General features: G+C 40.8%; 1 protein-coding gene across 5 annotated transcripts in view; it reads left to right on the top strand.

Annotated features, from left to right (window-relative positions):
* Positions 1 to 18,576, top strand: part of kmt2d (lysine (K)-specific methyltransferase 2D) — a 32,707-nt gene extending 14,131 nt beyond the window's left edge. For 3 of the 5 annotated variants that reach the window (XM_030139232.1, XM_030139233.1, XM_030139235.1), the window contains exons 33-55: positions 17 to 190; positions 398 to 540; positions 838 to 2,627; positions 2,715 to 2,838; positions 3,534 to 3,615; positions 3,696 to 3,762; positions 3,973 to 4,205; positions 4,348 to 7,290; positions 7,373 to 7,516; positions 7,613 to 7,777; positions 7,900 to 8,047; positions 8,146 to 8,227; positions 8,322 to 8,494; positions 8,653 to 8,777; positions 8,868 to 8,994; positions 9,467 to 9,588; positions 9,692 to 11,060; positions 11,189 to 11,325; positions 11,491 to 11,621; positions 12,286 to 12,571; positions 12,700 to 12,773; positions 12,873 to 12,981; positions 15,455 to 15,547. In XM_030139232.1, coding sequence (XP_029995092.1) covers positions 17 to 190; positions 398 to 540; positions 838 to 2,627; positions 2,715 to 2,838; positions 3,534 to 3,615; positions 3,696 to 3,762; positions 3,973 to 4,205; positions 4,348 to 7,290; positions 7,373 to 7,516; positions 7,613 to 7,777; positions 7,900 to 8,047; positions 8,146 to 8,227; positions 8,322 to 8,494; positions 8,653 to 8,777; positions 8,868 to 8,994; positions 9,467 to 9,588; positions 9,692 to 11,060; positions 11,189 to 11,325; positions 11,491 to 11,621; positions 12,286 to 12,571; positions 12,700 to 12,773; positions 12,873 to 12,981; positions 15,455 to 15,547 — 8,841 coding nt within the window. Of the gene's footprint in view, positions 1 to 16; positions 191 to 397; positions 541 to 837; positions 2,628 to 2,714; positions 2,839 to 3,533; positions 3,616 to 3,695; positions 3,763 to 3,972; positions 4,206 to 4,347; positions 7,291 to 7,372; positions 7,517 to 7,612; positions 7,778 to 7,899; positions 8,048 to 8,145; positions 8,228 to 8,321; positions 8,495 to 8,652; positions 8,778 to 8,867; positions 8,995 to 9,466; positions 9,589 to 9,691; positions 11,061 to 11,188; positions 11,326 to 11,490; positions 11,622 to 12,285; positions 12,572 to 12,699; positions 12,774 to 12,872; positions 12,982 to 15,454 lie in introns of all 5 variants that reach the window. The other 2 variants (XM_030139231.1, XM_030139234.1) reach the window with 1 other exon arrangement.
* The last annotated feature ends 2,765 nt before the right edge of the window (positions 18,577 to 21,341 follow it).

Consider the following 21,341-nt stretch of genomic DNA (forward strand, 5'->3'; position numbering starts at 1 on the left):
TTTTTCCTCTCGTTAGCGCCAGAGATTGAGAGAATTCTTGATCAGACAACAAATGCAGAGAAACTCCATTAGACAAGAAAAGGAGGCTGCTGCTGCTGCCTCTGGCAATGCATCTCCGGGATGGTCTGGTGGAGAGATGGGAGCCTTTCAGCAAGACAAAGCCAACAGAGCACCACCTCCTTATCCACAGGTTTGTGTGGTGAACAATGTCCCTTAAACCCTACACATGTAGCAACTTGACAACTGTCCTGTGCCAAACACAGAAAATTTACTGAGTGATCACAATGAATCAATGTAAATAACATATACAGTCACACTGGGGCTGTCTTTGGATTTGTGTCAGCAAATATAAATAAGAGAAATGATACATTTACACTTTTGCTATTATGTCTTTCAGGAGCGTATTGCTGCTGCTACGTCTGCTGGAGCACAGGCCTCAATGGTAGGAAAGATGCCCATGGCTGCTGGTGGTATGGAAGATAAGCTTATTCGCCCACCACCTACAGGAACTCCTGCCATCATGGATCCTAGTTCACTAAGGTTGGCACTTTTAAATAGAATAAAATTCTCAGTGTAAGAAGACTGTAAGATGAATCAGGTGGTTTTATGATTTTCCATTATTAAAAATGGGAAATGACAAGGACTGCCTTTTCAAATTTCTGTTTACTGAAAATGATGAATTACAGCTCTTGATAAAATTTGACCCAGAAACCAAACTCCAAGTTAATTATCACCACAAAGATCAATGTTTATATATCCAGAAATGTTATTCAGTGTTGACATCTTTACTGTAAACATGGATTGACTTATTTTCTTCTTGTTCCTTCTTCTCCTTAGGCCTCCAGGACCCACCAAACCACAGGGAGTGTTTGCCCGTCCACCATTCCCTCCTCAGTGGCAGGGCCAGGGTGCCAGTCCACAGAGGTTCCCACAACCTGGTATGGAGGCTGTGGGCATAAGACATAATGCCAACCCTGCAGTTAACATCCAGGGTATGGAGAATATAAATACCCCTCACACCTTGCTACCGGGGGAAAATATGCAGCCTATTGGTCAAGGTCCCCCACCACAGTTCATTGAACTAAGACACAATTCGCAGAGGATACCCTTGAGACCCCACTTCATGCCTCGTGGGCCTCAGGCCAGACCACGTCTTTTTGTTCCCCAACAAGATATGGTTGCACCTTATGTTCAGCAGCATCCCATAGCTCAAACTGGCACCATTCAAACAGAGAGGCGTGACTCACAGCTGGGGTTACAGCAAAGTGGGCTGTCAGTTTTAATGCCTCAACAGTCTACAGGTCCTGTAGCACAGCAGCCTCAACTGCAGCCCCAAGCAGCTCCTCCTGTTCCTAATGCTCAAAGCACTGAGCAGCATCAGCTTCCACAGCCCAGCTTGGTCACACAGTCTCGGCCTGCCACAACACACAGCAATGAGGATCTTCCAGAGCCTGATCTTGAAGGGCTAGGGGATGCTCCAGGGGATGGGGGTGTGGAAGATGAGGATGATTTAGCTTTAGACCTGGATCCTGACAAAGGAGATGATGACTTGGGCAATCTGGACAACCTTGAAACCAATGATCCGCATTTGGATGACCTGCTTAACAGTGATGAATTTGACTTGTTGGCTTACACTGACCCTGAATTGGACCAAGGAGACCCAAAGGATGTCTTCTCAGACCAGCTACGATTGGTGGAGGCAGAGAGTGAGGCACCATCTTCTTCCTCTGGCTCTGGGCAGGTTAAAGTGGAGGATAAACCCAAGCGAGAGCCAGGGCAGAAACCTGCAAAGGCAGATGTCTCTGCTCGCCAACTGCCATCAACCACAGAGACTACTGATACCTCAAGAGTTAAAGTAGAAGACAGAGGCCTGGTACCACAACTGCAGTCAGGGCAGACAGCTGTAAAAGATGAAATGGGAGAAGCTGTGTCCATGCTTCTTGGTGGCACCACACCATCAGTCAAACCTGCACAACCAGAAAGCCAGTCAGCTTCGCTTAGTTCTGTTCGATTAGGGGGACTTCCATATCCCTTGCCAGGCCAAGTTGATCAGTTGCCTTTTCCTCCAGCTGCTCCACATCCAGGTATTGCCGACGATCCGCTGGGACTTCCTGATGTAGGTGAACAGCACTCTCCTGCGGTGGATTTGGCAAAGGTAGAAAGCTCTTTAGATGGTGAATTGCCTCTTCTAATACAAGATCTGCTTGAGCATGAAAAGAAAGAACTGCAGAAGCAACAACAGCAGCAACAGCTAAGCTCCCTCCACCAAGGAGGCATGGGACCTCATTTTTCTGGCCTCCCAGGTCAACAACCAAATCCACAGGTTCCTGGGCAGATAATACTGCCACAGCACCATCGTCCACCACCCCAGGGAATGATGAGTCAGCCAGGGATGGTTCCGCGTGCACCAAACCTTCTGCAGCAGCAAAGGCTAATGGGACCTGGAATGGCACCTCCCGGTCACATGAATATGTCACAACAGCAGGGCATGATGAGGATGGGCCAGCCTGGAGGGATCCATACAGCTCTTGGTCATCCGCAGCAGCAACAGCAGCAGCAGCAACAACAGCAACAACAACCAGTGATTAAACCGCCACCTCTGGCCAACAATTTCTTTCCAGATAAAGGTAAACATCATGTTCTGCCACTGTCACTCTATAACTTACAGTATTGTTTTTGTGCAATGAAAAAAATGTGTTCTTTTGTAATTTCAGATTTGGATAAATTTGTTACTGATGACATCATGGATCCAATTGCTAAGGCAAAGATGGTGGCACTCAAAGGCATCAAAAGAGTATTGGCACAGGACCCGATGGGTGTCCCCCCGGGTATCAACAGGTACTTCACTGTGTAAATATTTTATACAGTAGTTTGTGCCGCTTTTTTTTTTTTGTTTGTTTTAATATTCATTAAACCATATTTTAATGATCACATTAATCATCCATATAACCTAAATATTGTTATTTTATTATTAATTTATTAAGACTGCTGCTTTTCTAAATTTCCTTGGTGCCTTTATCAAAAACCTGCATTGTCACTTGTTTATGGTGGATTATAGTGACAGCAGATTTTGGAACATTAATTTAGCATTCTTTGTAAAACATTTAAAAAGTGGACATGTATTTCGCTTCATTTAACCTATGTTCCTTTTTAATGAGCATTTCATTTGTTCTAGTTTAAAAAAAAATCCACAGTGGTTATTGATACCATTCACTTTTGTTCTGTTTCAGTAAAATTTTAAAACCCTTCTCAAAACAACACTGAGAGCTATAAAATAACCAAATTTTAACTTGAATATCATAACACTAAACCATGTAAGATTCCGAAAAAATTTGACAAGTGTATACAACAGAAATATTTCTTCCCATCTCTCCTCCATAGAGTGCCTCTTCTGCTTGCAGTTGTGCCACAGTTAGACTTGCTTAGATATATATTTTAAAAATCCAGCTCTTATGCCAATAGCACTATTTGTAGATTTTTTTTTTAAACTACATGCCTAAGCCTACATGACTAAGGCTTTGCTTCACTTTCAGGCAACAGGTTTCTCTTCTTGCTCAAAGGCTGGCATCTGCACCTGGCACAGATCCAGGACAGCTTGCATCAGGACCACCAAAGGTATGCTTTCATCTTTTTCAGAAATGGTGTTTTAGTAGTATAATGTAGATGATTTTTAACTTCTCACTTTTTGTCATTAGGAGGGTGAACCAAGTGATCCAACTCAGACAAGACCCAATCCTCCCCAGTTTGTGCAAGGAATCATCAGTATGTACTGCCAGTGCTGTCTTTTGCAATGAAATAATTGAGTCGCAATCATGACATTTTAGTGATGATTATATATTATTGTTATTACTTTGCTGTTATCATGATTTCTTTGGTATTCCTGTTTATTTTAAAGTCATATAAGGAAATAAATGCCCAAATTTCACTCAGGAATAGTAAAGTATTCTTTTATTTATCTGTCTTCTAATACAGATGATGCGGAACAACACCAATATGAAGAATGGCTATTGCATACTCAACAGCTACTCCAAATGCAATTGAAATTTTTAGAGGAACAAATTGGAGTTCACCGCAAATCCCGAAAAGCACTCTGTGCAAAGCAACGGACAGCTAAGAAAGCTGGCAGGGAATTTGCAGAAGCAGATGCTGAGAAGCTGAAGTTGGTCACAGAGGAACAGAGTAAAATACAGAAACAGCTTGACCAGGTGTGTTTTAATTAATACTTAAATGTGAATACTGAGAATAGCAAATTTTCACAGTAACTACATTTGACATTATTATCTATTTATACAGGAATTTAGCACCCATTTAAATACATTATGTTTTTTGTCAATTTTTCTGTCATAGGTTCGCAAGCAGCAGAAGGAGCATACAAATCTTATTGCAGAATACAGAAGCAAGCAGCAGCAGCATCAGCAGCAGGGCTCAGGTCTTCTCACCCCAGGGCATTCTGCACAGGGTCCTCCACCTCACATGTTTCCCAAGATGGCTGGTCAGATGATGATGGGTCAACAGGGAGCTCCTGTAATGGGGCAGCACCCTGGTATGGTGCCCCAGGGTGGAATGCATGTCAGGATGCCACAAGGGCAGCCATTCATTGGAGGAGCCCAACCCCAAATTCCTGGAGCACTGGGACCAGGAGCTGCTAGGGCCCCAGGACCTCCTGGGGCTCCTGCAGGATTCTTCCCACAGGGTCCTGGAATGCAAGGTGCAGACCCCAGACTATTGCAGGAAAGACAGCTTCAACACAGAATGCAGATGGCAAAACTTCAGCAACAACAACATCAGGTGATAATGGGTCAACAGCCAATGCCGCACCCAAGTCAACCGTCTGGTTTAATGGCCCAGCCACAATCTGGTATTATAGGGCCACATATGGCCCAGCAACAACCAAACCCTCAACAGGCAGTTCTGTCTAACCAGGCAAATCAGCAAAACATGGTTCAACTTCAACAAGGAATGGTTGGAGGCCAGTCTGTGACTCAGACACCACAGAACCCGTTAGGAGGCCAGCCAATTAACCATGCTCAAGCCATGATGGCAGCTCAACCAGGGATTATGGGGAACCAGCCTGTCGCACAGCAACAGAGGCCTCAGATGATGATGGGACAGCAGGGAATGGTTGGTTCTCCAGGTCATCCTGGCCTTCGGGGTCAAGCACCTTTAACTCCACAACAACAAAACATTCTGGCCCAACGTATGCTTGCATCTCAGCAACAGCAGAATGTTGCAAAGAATTTGGCACACCTTCAGCAGCAACAGCAGCAAATGGCACAGCAAAGACAACCACAACTAATGAGTCAATCAAGCCAAGAGCAAGGAGTGCTCTCCCAACCTTCCACTCCACAAATGGGCTCTTCTCCTTCAGCAGGAAGTATTACACCCCAGTCCCAAGGAGCTACAGATAGCCAAAACCCAGGTTCCAAAGAAAGTGGAATTCTCAGCCCTGATTCAAGAACCCCCCCACAACAGAGTGGACCTTCAACACCAAATCAGTTGTCTCAGCTAGGGCCTTCAAATGATAATCAGAATGATTTGGGAAGACAACATTTACAGCAGCAACAGCAACATCAGAACCAAGTTTATATGGCACAGCAACCAAACCCCCAGCCTGTTCCTGAGCAACAAACGTCTCTAGTTGGAAACCAACCAATTGGTGTGCTTCAGCAGCAGCACCAACATCCACAACTTGCTCTTCAGCGGCAAGGGTCTCTCACTGCTGAAAAGCCTGGAGTGATGCAAATAAAAGAGGAGGGGAAACAGGGTGATTTCTTAGCTCAACAGCAGCAGCAACAACAAAATGCCATACAGCAGCCACAGGATCCCAGCATCCAGCAGCAGATCACAGTCCAGAAAAATCCTGGCCAACCACAGGTTATAATGGGCCATAGTCCACAACAGCAAGCCCTTATGGCTCAGCAACAAAAACAACATGCCATGATGGGAATGATGAGAGCTCAGCAACAGGGGATGATGGTGCAGAGACCTGGGCTTGCACCTGGACAGATCCGCACCCCTATCAATATCCAGGCTATTATTGCCCAGAACCCACAACTGCGCAATCTTCCCCCAAACCAACAGATACAGCACATCCAGGCCATGATTGCCCAGAGGCAGCTCCAACAGGGACAAATGCTGCGGATGTCAATGAATCAAGGCCAACAAAGTCAGTTGAGGCCCCACATGCCACCAGGACAGGTGCCGCAGGTTGGACAGCACATGCCAGGAATGGAGGGTCAACAGATGCATTTTGGGCCCATGGGGAAGCCCACAGCTATTGGTACTCCACAACAGGCTGGCATGTTGGGCCAGCAACCTGGTGTTGGTCCACAGATACAACAGGGAATGACGGTCCCTGGACAACAGCTAGCACAGATGGGGGAAATGATACAGCAACAGCAGATTATGAGAAGTCAGGTTCCAGTACCACCTTCCCCTATGGATCAGAGCCGCATGCTAAGGCCAACATCTCCGCGCCAGCCACTGCCCAACTCTCCTGGAGATCCACAGCGGCACCAAGTTATGGGGATGCGTCCACCCACCCCAGGTCAGAATCAGCAGCAAGCCCTAATGGCAGCTGCCCGCATGCAGGGATCTCCATCTCATGCATATTCTCCAAGAGGTCCCTTTGGTATGAGTCCAGCACACCCAGCTTCACCTCATTCATCACATGTTTCTTCACCATCTATAGCAGACAGGCATGGACGGGGAAGTCCATACAGCCAAGTCAAGGCGTCTCCACTCAGGTCACCTGGGGCCAAGAGTCCACTAGATTGCCCAGGTTTGAAAGTAGAAACTCAGACTTCAGGTGCTGACCCTTCTCAGATGGCTTCAGGTATTCCCAATGGGCCACAGAAAAGTGGAAATGTTCAGCAACAACTCCATGAGGTTAGAGAAAACCCTGTTCCTAAGACACAGCATGGATCTAGAGAAGGTAATCTGTGCCAGATGACCCTACAGAATATCAAACAGGAGCCCCGAGAGGTCCAGTGTGATTCTGAGGGAGAGGCTCAGCCTGGAGCTGTAAAGCGAGAAGCAACAGGAGAGATGGTTACTTCTGGGAACAACACTAGCTTTTTTAATTCAGGAAATGTGGCAGGAGACCCTGGAGCTCAAGGCGCTAGATCTGAGACTGGACAGCAACTTCTACAAAAACTCTTGAGAACTAAGAACCTTCAGCTTGGTGCTCAGAGGCCATCTGAAGGCATCCACAATGAAATTAATGGTCACATAAACAACAAATTAGCTTTGCTAGAACAAAAACTCCAAGGAACCCCACGGAATATGGAGGTAAGTTTTTCTTGTGAAATATAGTTATTTGCTCTCACTATGCTGAAGTTGGAAGAAAACTCAATTGATTTCATTGTTTTAGGATTTACAGTCCATAACAAAAAGACCACCAGTACCAAAACCAAAGCGTACGAATAAGGCATCTGGAGGACCTAATGCACGAAAAAAGAATAAGAAGGAAGAAGTTGGAAAAAGTGCTGAGGCCCTGATAAAACAACTTAAACAGGTAAAGTGGGGAAAAAATATATATTTTGCCTAAAATGTTTGAACAATTTAAGGTTTTTTTTTTTATAATTTACTCCAATTTACTTGTACATTTTAGGGTCTGTCGCTGTTGCCCCTGATGGAGCCATCCATTACTGCCAGTCTGGATTTGTTTGCTCCTTTTGGAAGCAGCCCAGCCAATGGCAAAGCCCAGCTGAAGGGTTCGTTTGGAAATGCAGTACTAGACAATATCCCAGACTACTACTCTCAGCTGCTCACTAAGGTATGACTATTTTGTTAAGTGTCCATTTTGACTGTTGCACCCTGTGACAATATACATCTTCCATTAATGCCTCTTAAATTACTGTACATTTTTAAAACCCACAATGTTTTGTACCTTTGCAGAGTAACCTCAGTAACCCACCAACACCTCCATCCTCCCTGCCCCCCACGCCTCCACCATCAGTGCAGCACAAGCTGCCAAATGGAGTGACCACTGGGGAGGAGCTATCTGAGGGTCGGAAAGAGACTGAGCCTGCAGAGGAGCCAATGGGTCAGTATTTACTACAAATAACTATGCACCATTAATATTAGTCTAAAATCTATATATAGAAGAGATTTTCAGTTTTAACACTCTGCCTTTCTCTTTAGATTCTGTTTCACAGGAGGTTAAGAGTGTAGACATTCTTGCAGCTCTTCCCACTCCCCCTCACAACCAGAATGAGGACATCAGGTACAATGGCAAAACTGTCTTTAAATACAGCCTCAAGAAGAAGAAACCAGTTTTCTTTGTCTGAATTTTAACTTGAGAAATTCTTTTTTGACAGGATGGAAAGTGATGACGAGGATGCACCAGAAAGCATTATCCCAGCATCATCTCCTGAGAGTAATGTAGGAGAGGCCACACCACGCTTCCCTCACCTACGTGAGCCCAAAGAGGAGGAGACAGAGAGAGCAATATCGCCAATCATCCCTCTCATACCTCGCACTGCCATCCCAGGTATGAAATGGGTATCAACATAAAAGGCATTCCCAAAAATGGCAACATATGGATATTGAGTTGCTGTATTATTTGTTTTCTGTCAAAATACCAGCATAATTGCACTGTGCTAATCATAATTATTTGCATTTTTCAAATGATATGCATTTTTCACACAGCATTCCCAGAAAGCAAACCATTTGATGCTGCTGATAGCAAGGTGGTTTCCACGTCCAATCACTGGGATAAGGCAAAAACCAATGAGGTGTCTGTTACCTTCACTTTGTCCTCTGCTGCAGCAAAGGTAGTTAAATTTCGTGGTTTTACAATATATGTGTTTGTTTGTTTTTTTACCTTAATGTATAGTTAACAATTTGCACTGACTTTTGTCCAGAAACTGAACCATGTGATGATGGCCATGGCGCAGCTGCTGAGCATTAGGATGCCAGGTTCTTATGAGGTGACTTTCCCCCCTCAAAACCCTGATGTGGATGGTGCCACTAAAGGACCTGGACAGTCAGGTATGCATCTAATCCTTGTATTATTTTTTTCATTTTCAATTCAAAATCAGAAACCTGGAAATTTAAAACAATAGAACAAATTGTGACTTGTTTTTCAGAAATGAGTAAATGGGGTTAAGAAAAAAGCAAAACTAAGACATGTTATTGTGTGTATGTATGTTTTCATAATGATATGTATGCAGTACATATAATTTGAACACAACATTTAAGGTGGGATTTGATGTACATCCTTTTTTAACATTTTTCTATGAATTTGTCTTATTTCCTTCTGAATGTGGAGGATTTGTCATATGATTGTTTTCAGTAGAAGACTTTCTGTCCTCCATCAGTTCAAATAACTTTAAATTTTTCCATCTTTTTTTCATCATTCATCACATAATTTACATCGTGTGTCATGGCTTTTTCTTCTGGACATAGATCCACATAGACAAAACTGTCTTTGTAAAATGTCTCTTTTTTACATGTTTTACAGGGACTCTATGTGTGAAAAACAGTGCTTCCCCCAACCAGGATGAGTGGCTTAGACAATTTGATGTGTCTCTACCAGGGTGCACACTAAAGAAACAAGTGGATATTTTGTCACTTATCAAGCAGGTTAGTCTTCACTGTTCTCTTTATTGGTGTTTGGTAGCTTTTAATTGCAATGCCTTGTTTTATGTGTGATAAGTGATCTCATATAAGGTTGTTTTCATCATAGGAGTTCCCAGAGAAAGAGGACAAACCAGCCCTGCATTGCTATACAACCAATGTAAGTGACTTGGATGTGCGCCATCTTCCTGTTATACCAGTTGAGGAGTCTCCTCCACCTTCACCGTCCCCTCCACCTCCTCCATCTGCTGAAATCTCAACAAGTGAAGCTGAACCTTCCAAAATCTCAGCTTCTCTATCCCCTTCTCCCTCCATTCTTGCTAATGCTCAGATCAAGACTGAGCCAGAACAAGATGCTAACGAGCAAAGTGATGCTGCTCAACCCTCTGATGTCACAGAGTCTGAAGTTGCTGCTACATGTTTAGTCAATGATTCAGAATCTGCTTCTGCAATTCCGGATTCTGCAGCACCTGCTGAAGATCCACTGAATGCTACTGCCAAGGAGGAGGACTCAGCTACTGATCCAGCTCACCCTCCTAAAGACTCTCCTAGCACTGTGGAGTCTTCCCCAAAGGCTGTGAAACAACGCCGGCCTCTATCCCCTGATGAGGAGGTGGTGCACCCGAAAATGAAAAAATGGAAGGGAATCAGGTGGAAGCGTCTTCAGATTGTCATCACAATTCGCAAAGGAGGGTCTAAGAAGGAGAACAGCCGTGAGGTGTCTGAGCTGATGGAACGCCTGCGCATTACTCTACGGCCTGAAAAGCTGCCTCGAGATAAACGCAAATGCTGCTTTTGCCACGAGGAAGGTGACGGGGCAACCGATGGTCCTGCTCGACTGCTTAACATCGATGTGGACCTCTGGGTGCACCTCAACTGTGCCCTGTGGTCCACAGAGGTCTATGAGACACAAGGTGGTGCCCTCATCAATGTAGAAGTAGCCTTGCGTCGTGGCTTGCGGACTCTGTGTGCATACTGCCAGAAAACGGGCGCCACCAACAGCTGCAACAGACTGCGCTGCCCCAATGTCTATCACTTCGCCTGTGCCATTCGGGCACGCTGCATGTTCTTCAAAGACAAAACCATGTTGTGCACCCAGCATAAACTGAAGGGCCCCAGTGAAGATGAACTTAGCACATTTGCTGTCTTACGGCGTGTCTACATTGAACGTGATGAAGTGAAACAGATTGCCAGCATCTTGCAGCGAGGTGACCGCATCCACCTGTTCCGTGTTGGTGGCCTCATCTTTCACGCTGTTGGCCAGCTGCTACCCTCCCAGATGGCCAACTTCCACTCATCCACTGCCATCTTCCCTGTTGGCTATGAGGCCACACGCATCTATTGGAGCACTCGTGTGCCCAACAAGCGCTGCCGTTACCGCTGTCGCATCAGTGAAGATGATGGACACCCTGTGTTTGAGGTGCGCGTTCTGGAGCATGGGATGGAGGATTTACAGTACCGTGACGCCTCTCCAGAGGGTAAGACTTGTTCACCGTTCCACTTAATGCTCTACTTTGGGTGGTACTTCTCAATCAAATGGTTTCATGTGTTAATTAATTTATGTTGAGGTCATTCATTGACATTGTTCAACATGATGTTCTTCTAGGGATCTGGGATCGTGTAGTTCAGCAGGTGGCTAAACTCCGAGATGAATCATCTATGCTGAAGCTGTTCACTGAACATGTCAAAGGAGAGGAGATGTATGGCCTCACTGTTCATGCTGTCATGCGCATTACAGAATCGGTGAGAACTGTTGAAAGTCTTTTGGAATCTTGTGCTGCTAAATAATTACGTTTTAAAAAGATAACTTTATAAACATCACAACCAAACTTGATAAATAGAAAAGATTAATCAGACTCAAGAGAAACTCTGTAATCGAGATGTGTGGTACGTTGCTTTTTCTTTTAGCTGCCCGGAGTGGAGAACTGCCAGAATTACCAGTTCCGTTACGGACGTCACCCTCTTATGGAGCTTCCTCTCATGATCAATCCCACTGGCTGCGCTCGCTCTGAGCCCAAGGTCCCCACACACTGCAAAAGGTAAAGAAACCTTATACAGAATCTGACATTTGGCCATGGAGTCATTTGAAAATTGTTATTTTGTTCATGCATCTTTATTCTAACTTGTATATTCAGGTGAAGGCCTGAATTTTAATAACGCTGTAAAAAAAAAATAATAATAAAAGCCAATTCAATAAATTAATAAAACCTTGAGAATAATAGCAGTCATTAAAATGCAAAACACAAGAATCAACGAAAACAAGAACAGTTACAATAAAAATGTAATAGAATTAAATATTTAAGATGCCCTAAGGATAGAAAAGAAATGAGTTGAAACTCTTTCTGCTGTTTTTTTCCAAGTTGCACATATACAGTAACTAAAGCTTCATTTTCCACTTGATCATTTTCACTCATAGTACCAAGAAGCTTGATATTTTTGGTTTGTACGTTACAATTTTTCAGTTAGTTTCTGCTTGTTTTACATCAGTAATTGTATTTACCCCCCTCCATATGTAGTCGCCTATGGTAGCCAATTAAAGTATTGCTTTCAGAAAGAAGGTGTTCTCATCAAGTGTAACCCAGTGAGGACAAACACTCCTCTGTGTCATCATGGTCTTGCTCTGATTTAGTTTCAGGTGCTGTGTTTTGAATAGAGGCATCCTACAAATGACTCAAACCACATTTCCTCTCCTGTCTCCCACAGGCCTCACACCCTTAACAGCACCAGCATGTCGAAGGCCTACCAGAGCACGTTCACCGGAGAGCTCAACACACCATACAGCAAACAATTTGTTCATTCGAAATCCTCCCAGTACCGGCGCTTGAAGACCGAGTGGAAGAACAACGTGTATCTGGCTCGATCCCGCATTCAGGGCCTGGGTCTGTATGCCGCCAAGGATCTGGAGAAGCACACCATGGTCATTGAGTACATAGGCACTGTCATTCGCAACGAGGTGGCCAATCGCAGAGAAAAGATCTATGAGTCACAGGTAACCCAACTTTTAAGACAGAAAACTGCTATTAAACTACAAAGAATCATTACAGAGTCAGTGGGGAATGAACTCTATGGAAACCCTACAGTATTAAAAGTGTGTATTTCTGCCTGTGTGTGTGTTAGAATCGTGGGATCTACATGTTCCGCATCAACAACGAGCAGGTGATCGATGCTACTCTAACAGGTGGCCCAGCTCGGTAAGTGTTCCTCATCAGGTACTTCACATGAAAACCTCAGTCTGTTTGTTTTTTTTTTTTTTTAGTTTTTTGACTGATTTTCTTTCCCCCACTTTTCAGCTACGTCAACCATTCCTGCGCCCCGAACTGTGTTGCAGAGGTTGTAACATTTGACAAAGAGGACAAGATTATCATCATTTCCAGTCGCAGGATCCCTAAGGGAGAAGAGGTGAGCTGCATTAGTTTAACACTTGTCATGTTTTGGTGTGTGTGTGTGTGTGTGTGTGCTTTAGTCCTACCCCTAAACAAAGATTTTCTAGTGAATATTTGACTAGTAGTGACATATTTATGACAGCTTTATCAATGTGCATTAGGAAGAAGTACAAAACTGTGTCCTGTCGACTTTTAAAATATATATTAATCTACTTCTACCCCATCTTAAATGACAGTGATAAATATCTCACAACAACCAAGAAACATTTGCTAATCTATTAAACATTCTTAGTGTAGTGGAGGCATTTACAGTAAAGACATTAAACAGGCTGTAACAGTTAATTTGGCTTCCTCCGTCCCCACGAACACTAAGGGAGTGGGTTTAAAAGTCTATATGTTTCTTTGCCAACACTAGAGCTAGCAGCTAAGCATACCAAGTGGCTGATGTTGGGCTACATACATATTTCAGATGATAAACCATTATTTAGGGTGATGAATGAGAGGAAAATATCTGACTACAAAGTTTGCATTTCACCATTGTGGGGTCATTGTCTCGAAATTATCCCGCTCTTTAACCCTTAAAGACCTAAACATCCACCGGTGACCAAAAGTATGTACTAATCTGAAATGTTTAATAACTTCTGAACCATTAATCCTACTAATACATTTAGGTAGTTCAGGTAAAATGCAGTTTCTTAGTTTTTCATGGTCATCAGATGTGACCCATTTGGACGGTCAGAGGATCTGTAGTGAACGCTGAAACACAGTCATCTTCTGGAACATTGATTCGCCAGTAAAAACCATGTAGGTTGACAAATGACAGATGTTGTAGATGTTTTTATGTTCAGTTAACCTCCTGTTTGTGAACAAGAGTTTTGTTTTGTTTTTTTTTTTGTTTTTTTACAAAAAGCTGTCCACTGCAAAGAATATTCTTTTAAAAAATTTTAAATGTATATGAAAAAATTGTTGTATCATGCAAATGTCAGTCATCAATTTTGTCATGCAAAAAAGCAGAAGGTTGTACTTTTCTGAACCTCGTGAAGTGTATTTTGCTCTGTTTTCTTCTGTTTTGATATAATAACCATGGAATGGACTCTGAACTTTAATGAACATCTTCATGACCAGTAAATTAGATATAAGAAAATGCATGACTTTCATAAAAAAATGCAAAGGTTTTTCCTGAAAATTTTAATCAATTATTGACCAGATATCTAATCAATAATGTCTGTTGGTGAGCGATGTTTACCACTTTCTGTTGAGTTTGAGTTGTAATATGGTCAACAAAAGGCCTGTCACAATTAATACAAACCCCCTTATCCCAACTCTTTGGGTTATTCACAACCTTAGCGATGTCAGGTTTATATTTCTGCATCCAATGCCAATTACTGTCTCTTCATTTTCATTGAGTGTATGTGAATAAACTGCTGCTAGGCTTATAATAAAGGCATAAAATGAAGAGAACAGACCATGAAATTGTTACATCTGTCATAATTATTTTTCATAGATAAATTATAGCCATAGACTGCACATCAAATGTCTGAGTAATAAACAGAAACAATCTGGGTAAATGTAAGTTACAACTGAAGAAAAGAACGCTTTCAAAGAATGAGTGGGAATGGATTTGTGTATGACATGATATCTTGTCTCTGTAGCCGCTGAAAATGTCCTGGAAAATAATTTGAGGGAAAGAGTGGGAACCCTGGTTGTGATTGGTCGGTATAGAATAGATGGTGCATATTTCACAATTCCAGACAGTTTTCTCAGTATTGAATACACTGAGAAAATCAAATGGCTGTCCAGGCTAGGACTTAGCACTGACCAAGGTTATCATTAACAAAAACTAACGAAATGACGAAAACTAGAACTGAAAAACATTTTCGTTAACTGAAATAAATAAAAACTATAATTAAAAGAAAAAAGCGATAACTAACTGAAACTGTATTGTGTGCTTACAAAACTAACTAAAACAGATAAAAATTATGGATAAAATTCCCTTCATTTTCGTCTTTATCAACGTCGGATTGAAATGAAAGCGATTTATTTCGCTCTAGCAATTTTAGCTAGTGGCACCATATGATATTTAACGGTCCGTCACTTGTGGTTTCCAGTCGTCTTCTGGTCCCCACTCTACCTGGAAACATGGAGACTAAAGTTGGGAGAAAGCAGCAGAGTCCTGTCTGGGATTTAGTTGAATATGACAGTGAAGAAGAGAAAAGATATAAAGAAACTAAAACTAAGCATTTAGAAAATAATGAAAACTAATACAAACTAGCAAACCTGCTCTAAAACTAATTAAAACTAACTGAATTAGAGAAAAAAAAGTCAAAACTAAATAAAACTAAACTATAATGAAAAATCCGAAACTATTATAACCTTGGCACCGAATAACATTGGATCGACGAGGAAGATGGATGGAAAAACATTTTAGGCTTTGTTGACTTTTTTTTTTTTTAATTTGGCCTGTAACTGCTTCCTTTCCTTCGTTCCAGCTGACGTACGACTACCAGTTTGACTTTGAGGACGATCAGCACAAGATCCCTTGTCATTGTGGAGCCTGGAATTGCCGAAAGTGGATGAACTAGGACAAAAAACAAACGTGGAATTCCCTTCTCACTGGTGCCAGAACACTCCTGCGCCAAAGCCTTTGAATCCATCATAGCCAGTGCATAAGCTGTTCTGAAAGACGTGGAGGAAGGCTGGCCTCCATCAGTGAAAGACTAAAGCATTGACACCTGTAGCCAAAGGTATGAAGAGCATTAATTAATAAAACAACCAACCACCTTCACCGACCACCATGTTCGGACTAGTGAATCACCCTCTCCTCAGCCAAACCCCCCTTTTCCCTCCCTTTGACTGTTCTCAATAAGCTTAACAGTGGCTGGAAAACAATCCTCAACACCTACCAAATGATTCTGACCCTCTGATACCAATCCTCATACTGCAGAGCTCACCCAGAGCTCCGACAAAAAGCCATTATAAAATACTAAGAACGAACTAACGATGCATTTTTACGTTTCGAGTCGGACCTACTTTCTGTCCTCCCACTTCCTCCCGACCCGTCCCCCTTCTCGTCTCTCACCTCCCGGATAAGAAAGGCACTTTCCCATCAAGTCATCAATGAAGACAACACGGATATTGGCTCGCTAGACAATCTTGATGTGGCTCTGTGTAAGAACTACAAATGATTGATGGAAAACAAAAAAAAAACAAAAAAAAACAAAAAAACACATGTAAGGTTATTAGAAAATTTGAGGAGCTATCGATCTGTGGCTCAAGTGGCACCAGATGTTCTGACTGTGTGGAGTCCCCAAGGTGGGTTAGTCGGACCCAGTCTACCTCATTGATTTAGCGGGAAGTGACTGCTTTGTATAATAATTTAAAAAAAAAACAAAAAAAAACTGTTAACTGCTACTGTGGAAAGGGGGAATGTTTTTATGGGCTTAGCCTTCTCGGACAAGCAGGGAATCTTAAGCAGCAGGTTTGCTCTATCTACTCTATGCTGATGATGATTTACAATAATGAGCCAACATAATTATTATTCATGAATTATTTATACAGAGGAAATATATGACAGTTTTGATAAGATATTGCATTAAAATCACAATCAGAAGCTTAGCGGGTGTCTCGTACGCCACCAAATCATCCTGGATATTGATGTAGCTTTTTGTTTCCTTCTTTTTTCTTCTTCTTTCTTCTTCTTTTGTATTTATGCGTTTAAGAACCATGCTATTAGCTGTGTGAAAGCACAATGACATCCACTTTTTTGTTTTTTCGCGTCGCTTAAGACGGTAATGGTGTGAGTGAACGGCTCTAGGATCAGACGACACTTTAACCATGACGACAAAAAGTCCAAAACCAACCGAGTACATTCGCTTCTTGCTTCGTACATTGAAGTTTCCGCCTGTTGGGGAAAAGCAGCCGGCGGATGCATGACTACTGTCCCATTCTCACCCCGATCGACTCACCCTCACACTCTGAATCATGCCTCTTTCTCTCTGTATTATTTAGTGGACTGTTGATAAACTTTTACTGTAGTAAGTCTTTCTCTGTCTGAGTGCAGCCTGCAGTGTTTCTACTCTTCCACCTCCCCCTGTTGTGAGCGTTTTCTTTGTTTTTTTTTTCTAGTGGTGGTACTATCCTCTCGAGGCTGAACGGATGGCAGGGAAAGACTTATTGAAAAAAAGGGCATTTGTTTTCATTTCTATGTAAGATGAATGAAAAAAAAAAGTCTTTAAAGGGAGCTTTACTAAAACTCCACCTTCCCATACTACTTTGTTTCCTCTTTCCCCTAACCTAAGACCTCACATGATTTAAAAATGCAAAATTGTACAAACTGTATATATCGTATATGCATTAGGGGGGACAGCAACTCTTTATCCAGCCCCTTTGTAATCAATAAAGTCAAAGTGTAGAGAAATAAAACTGAAAAAAAAAAAATCAACCACTGGATATCATTTTAACAAAGATAAAAGCTGTATATAAATATAAATATATGTAAAATGGCAAACTAATATCTTTATGTATATGAACCAGAGTGTTTTGCATTTACCTGTTTTTCTATTAGTGTTTTTTGCTATAAGCTCTCAGAGACAAGTTTGTTAAAATAGGTTCGATGACGCGTCTGCTCTTCTCTAATCAGCTGCGATGAGAGGCTGAGGGCGATCGAGTTGTTCATTTAGACATGAAAATCACACTTCTTACATAAAGCAGTACAATGGTGCATAGCATTTGTATTTATGTAATATTGTTTGTGTTTTTTTTTTCTCTCTTTATTTATGCTACTGCTTGTTGATTACCAAAACTTGTCCCTTAATCGGTCATAATTGGATTAATATACTCTTGAATGGAAAAATCATGAGCTCCCTAGAATATTGTTAGTGTTTTTGCTTTTTTTTAATATATATATACATATATATATATATATATATTTTCCCTATAGAAGTGAATGTGTTGGTAAACCTTGTGAAATGGTTACTTGGCCTGATGTATGTTATGATGTAATACTCAAAGTTAATCCCATACTTAACCTGGTGATGAATTGCACTCTCAGATTTTAACAGAGAACTTCTCTAAAGTGGTAGATATTGATCAAGTATCCGAAGCAGTGACATGTATGTGTATATATATATATTTAAAAAAAAAAAAAATATATATATATATGTATACACATTTTTTGGTATGTTTCTATTTCAAGGGAAGACCATGACAAGACATTATCCCACTCACTGGATTTTAGCCTGAGTAATTTTTAACTTCTCTGAATCTTAATTTAAGTTCTCTGCATATCTTATAATTTAATTAATAAAGTTTGCTCAAATTGAAGGTTTTTTTTTTTTTTGTTTGTTTTTTTTTTAAAACTTCACCTACTTTTTAAAAGGATGTTGCATCTGTACAGCAGAGATACTTTTAGGGAATATGAATAAATATAATGATCATTTTTATTGTATGTGGCATGTTTTGTATGGATATTATTTTGAATTGTACATATTTTTTTCAGGACGCCAGAGGTTGCATCTCTTTATATACGGCTTTCCACTCCCTTTCCCTGTCATCTTATTTCTTTGTCTGCTTTTGTTTCTTGTAAAGGAAAATAAAATGCATTTTAAATATGTGCTATGTTTCTTTTTTTTTTTCTCTCTTTTAGATCTGAAATTTTGACAATCCCAACAGTTTTTAATCAGGTTAACTGGACACATGATCTGTTTAAGAAAAAAAAAAGTGTTTTATTTTATTGTTTTCAAATTTTCTGCCTCAGATTAAATTTGCTAAATCGTACTTTAATAAGATGAATTGGAAAATGCATGACAAAATGCTGGTTAACTCTTATTTTCAATGTATATGATAAAGTGTTATTCCACATGTATTAGTTTATGTACCAATATATATAATTTCAAAGGCATCAGAAAGGTGGTCTTTTTCCAGAGCTCAAACAAGGGGATTTACTGAAATTTCACAAAAACCACCAAGTGAGAGACAAAAAACATGCATAGTTACAGTTTGCATCTGAAATGTTTGTTATAATTTCTCTTAATTTTTTTTTTTTTTTTATTACAGTATTTGTCATGTCCCAATCAAGAGCAACAGATTCCTTTTCACATATACAAAATCTATGCTTTAACCAGAATATTCCTATTTTTCCGCTAAAACCTGACTCTGAACCCCATTAAACGCTGATTTTGTTTCCAGCCTGTTCACATCCTGCACTGATTCATCATCGGTGTTACTTTACAATAGCACTGAACTGAACTCACTGATGATATTAGTTACAGTCAAATAAAAGTTGATGTTATGGTAAGATTAGTTTTATTTACCTTTCGAACATTTCCTTGGACTTTAGCCTGGATCACACACACATTAGCCCACAGAATCACCTGGATAAGCTCATGTGTTGCATTTATTTTCAACATTTTTTGGAACACGTAACGCTGCTGAACCCAAACCTGAACAACTGAATCAGCCCCAGATGATCAGAACTGTAGGCACTAGGCATGATGGGTAATCACTTCACCCTGATGAACCCGCTACTTTGGAACAGGATTGATCTGGACTCAGCAGACCACAGACCAGTCTTTATGTTCTGTATCAAACTGATGGTTATTAAAGAAATGAGAAGCTATGCACTCCACCATTTAAAACTGGAAGGTTCTTCTGTATTTACATAGTTAAAATTAATATAAAGATTGTAGATTTTTTTGGGCTGGGCCTATAATTTAAATAAGTCGATATTTAAGTGAAAGTGAAAGTAGACACCGGTCAAGTACTACTTGTGTAAAGTTGTAAAAAAGGTTCCTGTTGTGCAGGATTTCAAATGGAGATACATATAAATACCTTCTAAACGCAGGTGCCAAAACGGCCCCCAAAGGGTCCAGTTCAGTCCCTGGGATAAGTTTGTGAAATGCAAAAATTACACTGAAGATAGTAACAATAAAAGATGTTAAACTCATTTTAGTTCATACAGAACCATTCCATGTCAAGTGGATCAGACCAGAAAAACACTGTCAGAAGAACCTATACATTAGAGCAACCCCAAATTTTTCTCTTTTCGTGCAAAAAAAAAAGGAAAATTACATGAAAATTTTTACATTTACAAACTATTCTTCATTCACTTTCTGAACCCACTTTATCCTCACTAGGGTCATGGGGGTCGCTTGGAGCCTATCCCAGCTACATAGGGGCGAAGGTGGGGTACACCCCAGACAAGTCACCAGTTCATTGCAGAAGCACAAACTATCTTTTCACAAAAAATATGAATAAGCTGAACAAATATGAACAACCTGAAAAGTCTCAAAAGAAGTGTAATTTCACCTATATTCTGCCTGTTACTAAATGTTTTGTGTATTTGTAGATCCTCTGTGATCTGTAAGCTGTAAAGCGTTTGTGTAAATGATAAACTGAGACATCATATTATTAACCCTTTCATGCACACTGGTCACTACAGAGGACAGTTATTCTACAGCTCTTCTCTTGTATTTTCATGGGTTTTGTTGTTTTAGTTCCATATCATCCGACCCAGTGGACACTTACGCACCATCCCATAATACACTGTAATTCATACCATTACTGTAACTTTGCTGTTCTAGATAAACCTGATCTGCACTAACGTGTTAAATCAAATGCTAATTGTTATTAGACTGTAATAAACAGTTTTCTGAATCAAAAACGTTTTTTTTTTTGTTGCATATTGTCTGCATGAAGTTAGTAATAACTAGTATTAGAGTATGTTGAAATGTGAGAAAACATCAGATTAGCTGCATGAAAAATGTTTTTATTTCATAGTTTTCACACAGTTTATCACTTTCTGATGATGGGTTTTAAATACATGTTTTTTTTTGCTTCAAGAATGAAATGCATGGTGTCCAGTTGAGTGGACATTTTTCTAACTCCATGAAAAATAGGTTCATAAAAAAATTTCAATCGTATTGTTTTTTTCATGCCTAAACAGGAATAAAAACAGGAGAAAAATCTCAACTAAGGTTCTCATAATTCATGCATGAAGGGGTTAAAAATGTTTTTATTTCGTAGTTTTCAAACAGTATATCACTTTCTAATGATGGGTTTTAAATAAATGTTTCTTTGCTTCAAAAATTAAACAAATGGTGCCCAGCTGAGTGGACATTTTTGTAACTCCATGAAAAATAGGTTCATAAAAAAAAAAAAAAAATTCAATTTCATTGTTTTTTTTCACGCCTAAAGAGAAATAAAAACACTCAAGAAAAAATATTGACTAAGGTTCTCATAATTCATGCATGAAAGGGTTAAATTGCAATTATTTTTCTGCAGACATATCAGGTTGTTCGTGTTGTAGCAGGAAGTAGGAGGTGACAGTGACATCACAGGTAAGGGGGGGAAACTTACAAAGGAGACACACCAGAGCTG

Source organism: Sphaeramia orbicularis, chromosome 7 (assembly GCF_902148855.1).
Source record: "Sphaeramia orbicularis chromosome 7, fSphaOr1.1, whole genome shotgun sequence".
Classification (NCBI taxonomy): Eukaryota; Metazoa; Chordata; class Actinopteri; order Kurtiformes; family Apogonidae; genus Sphaeramia; species Sphaeramia orbicularis.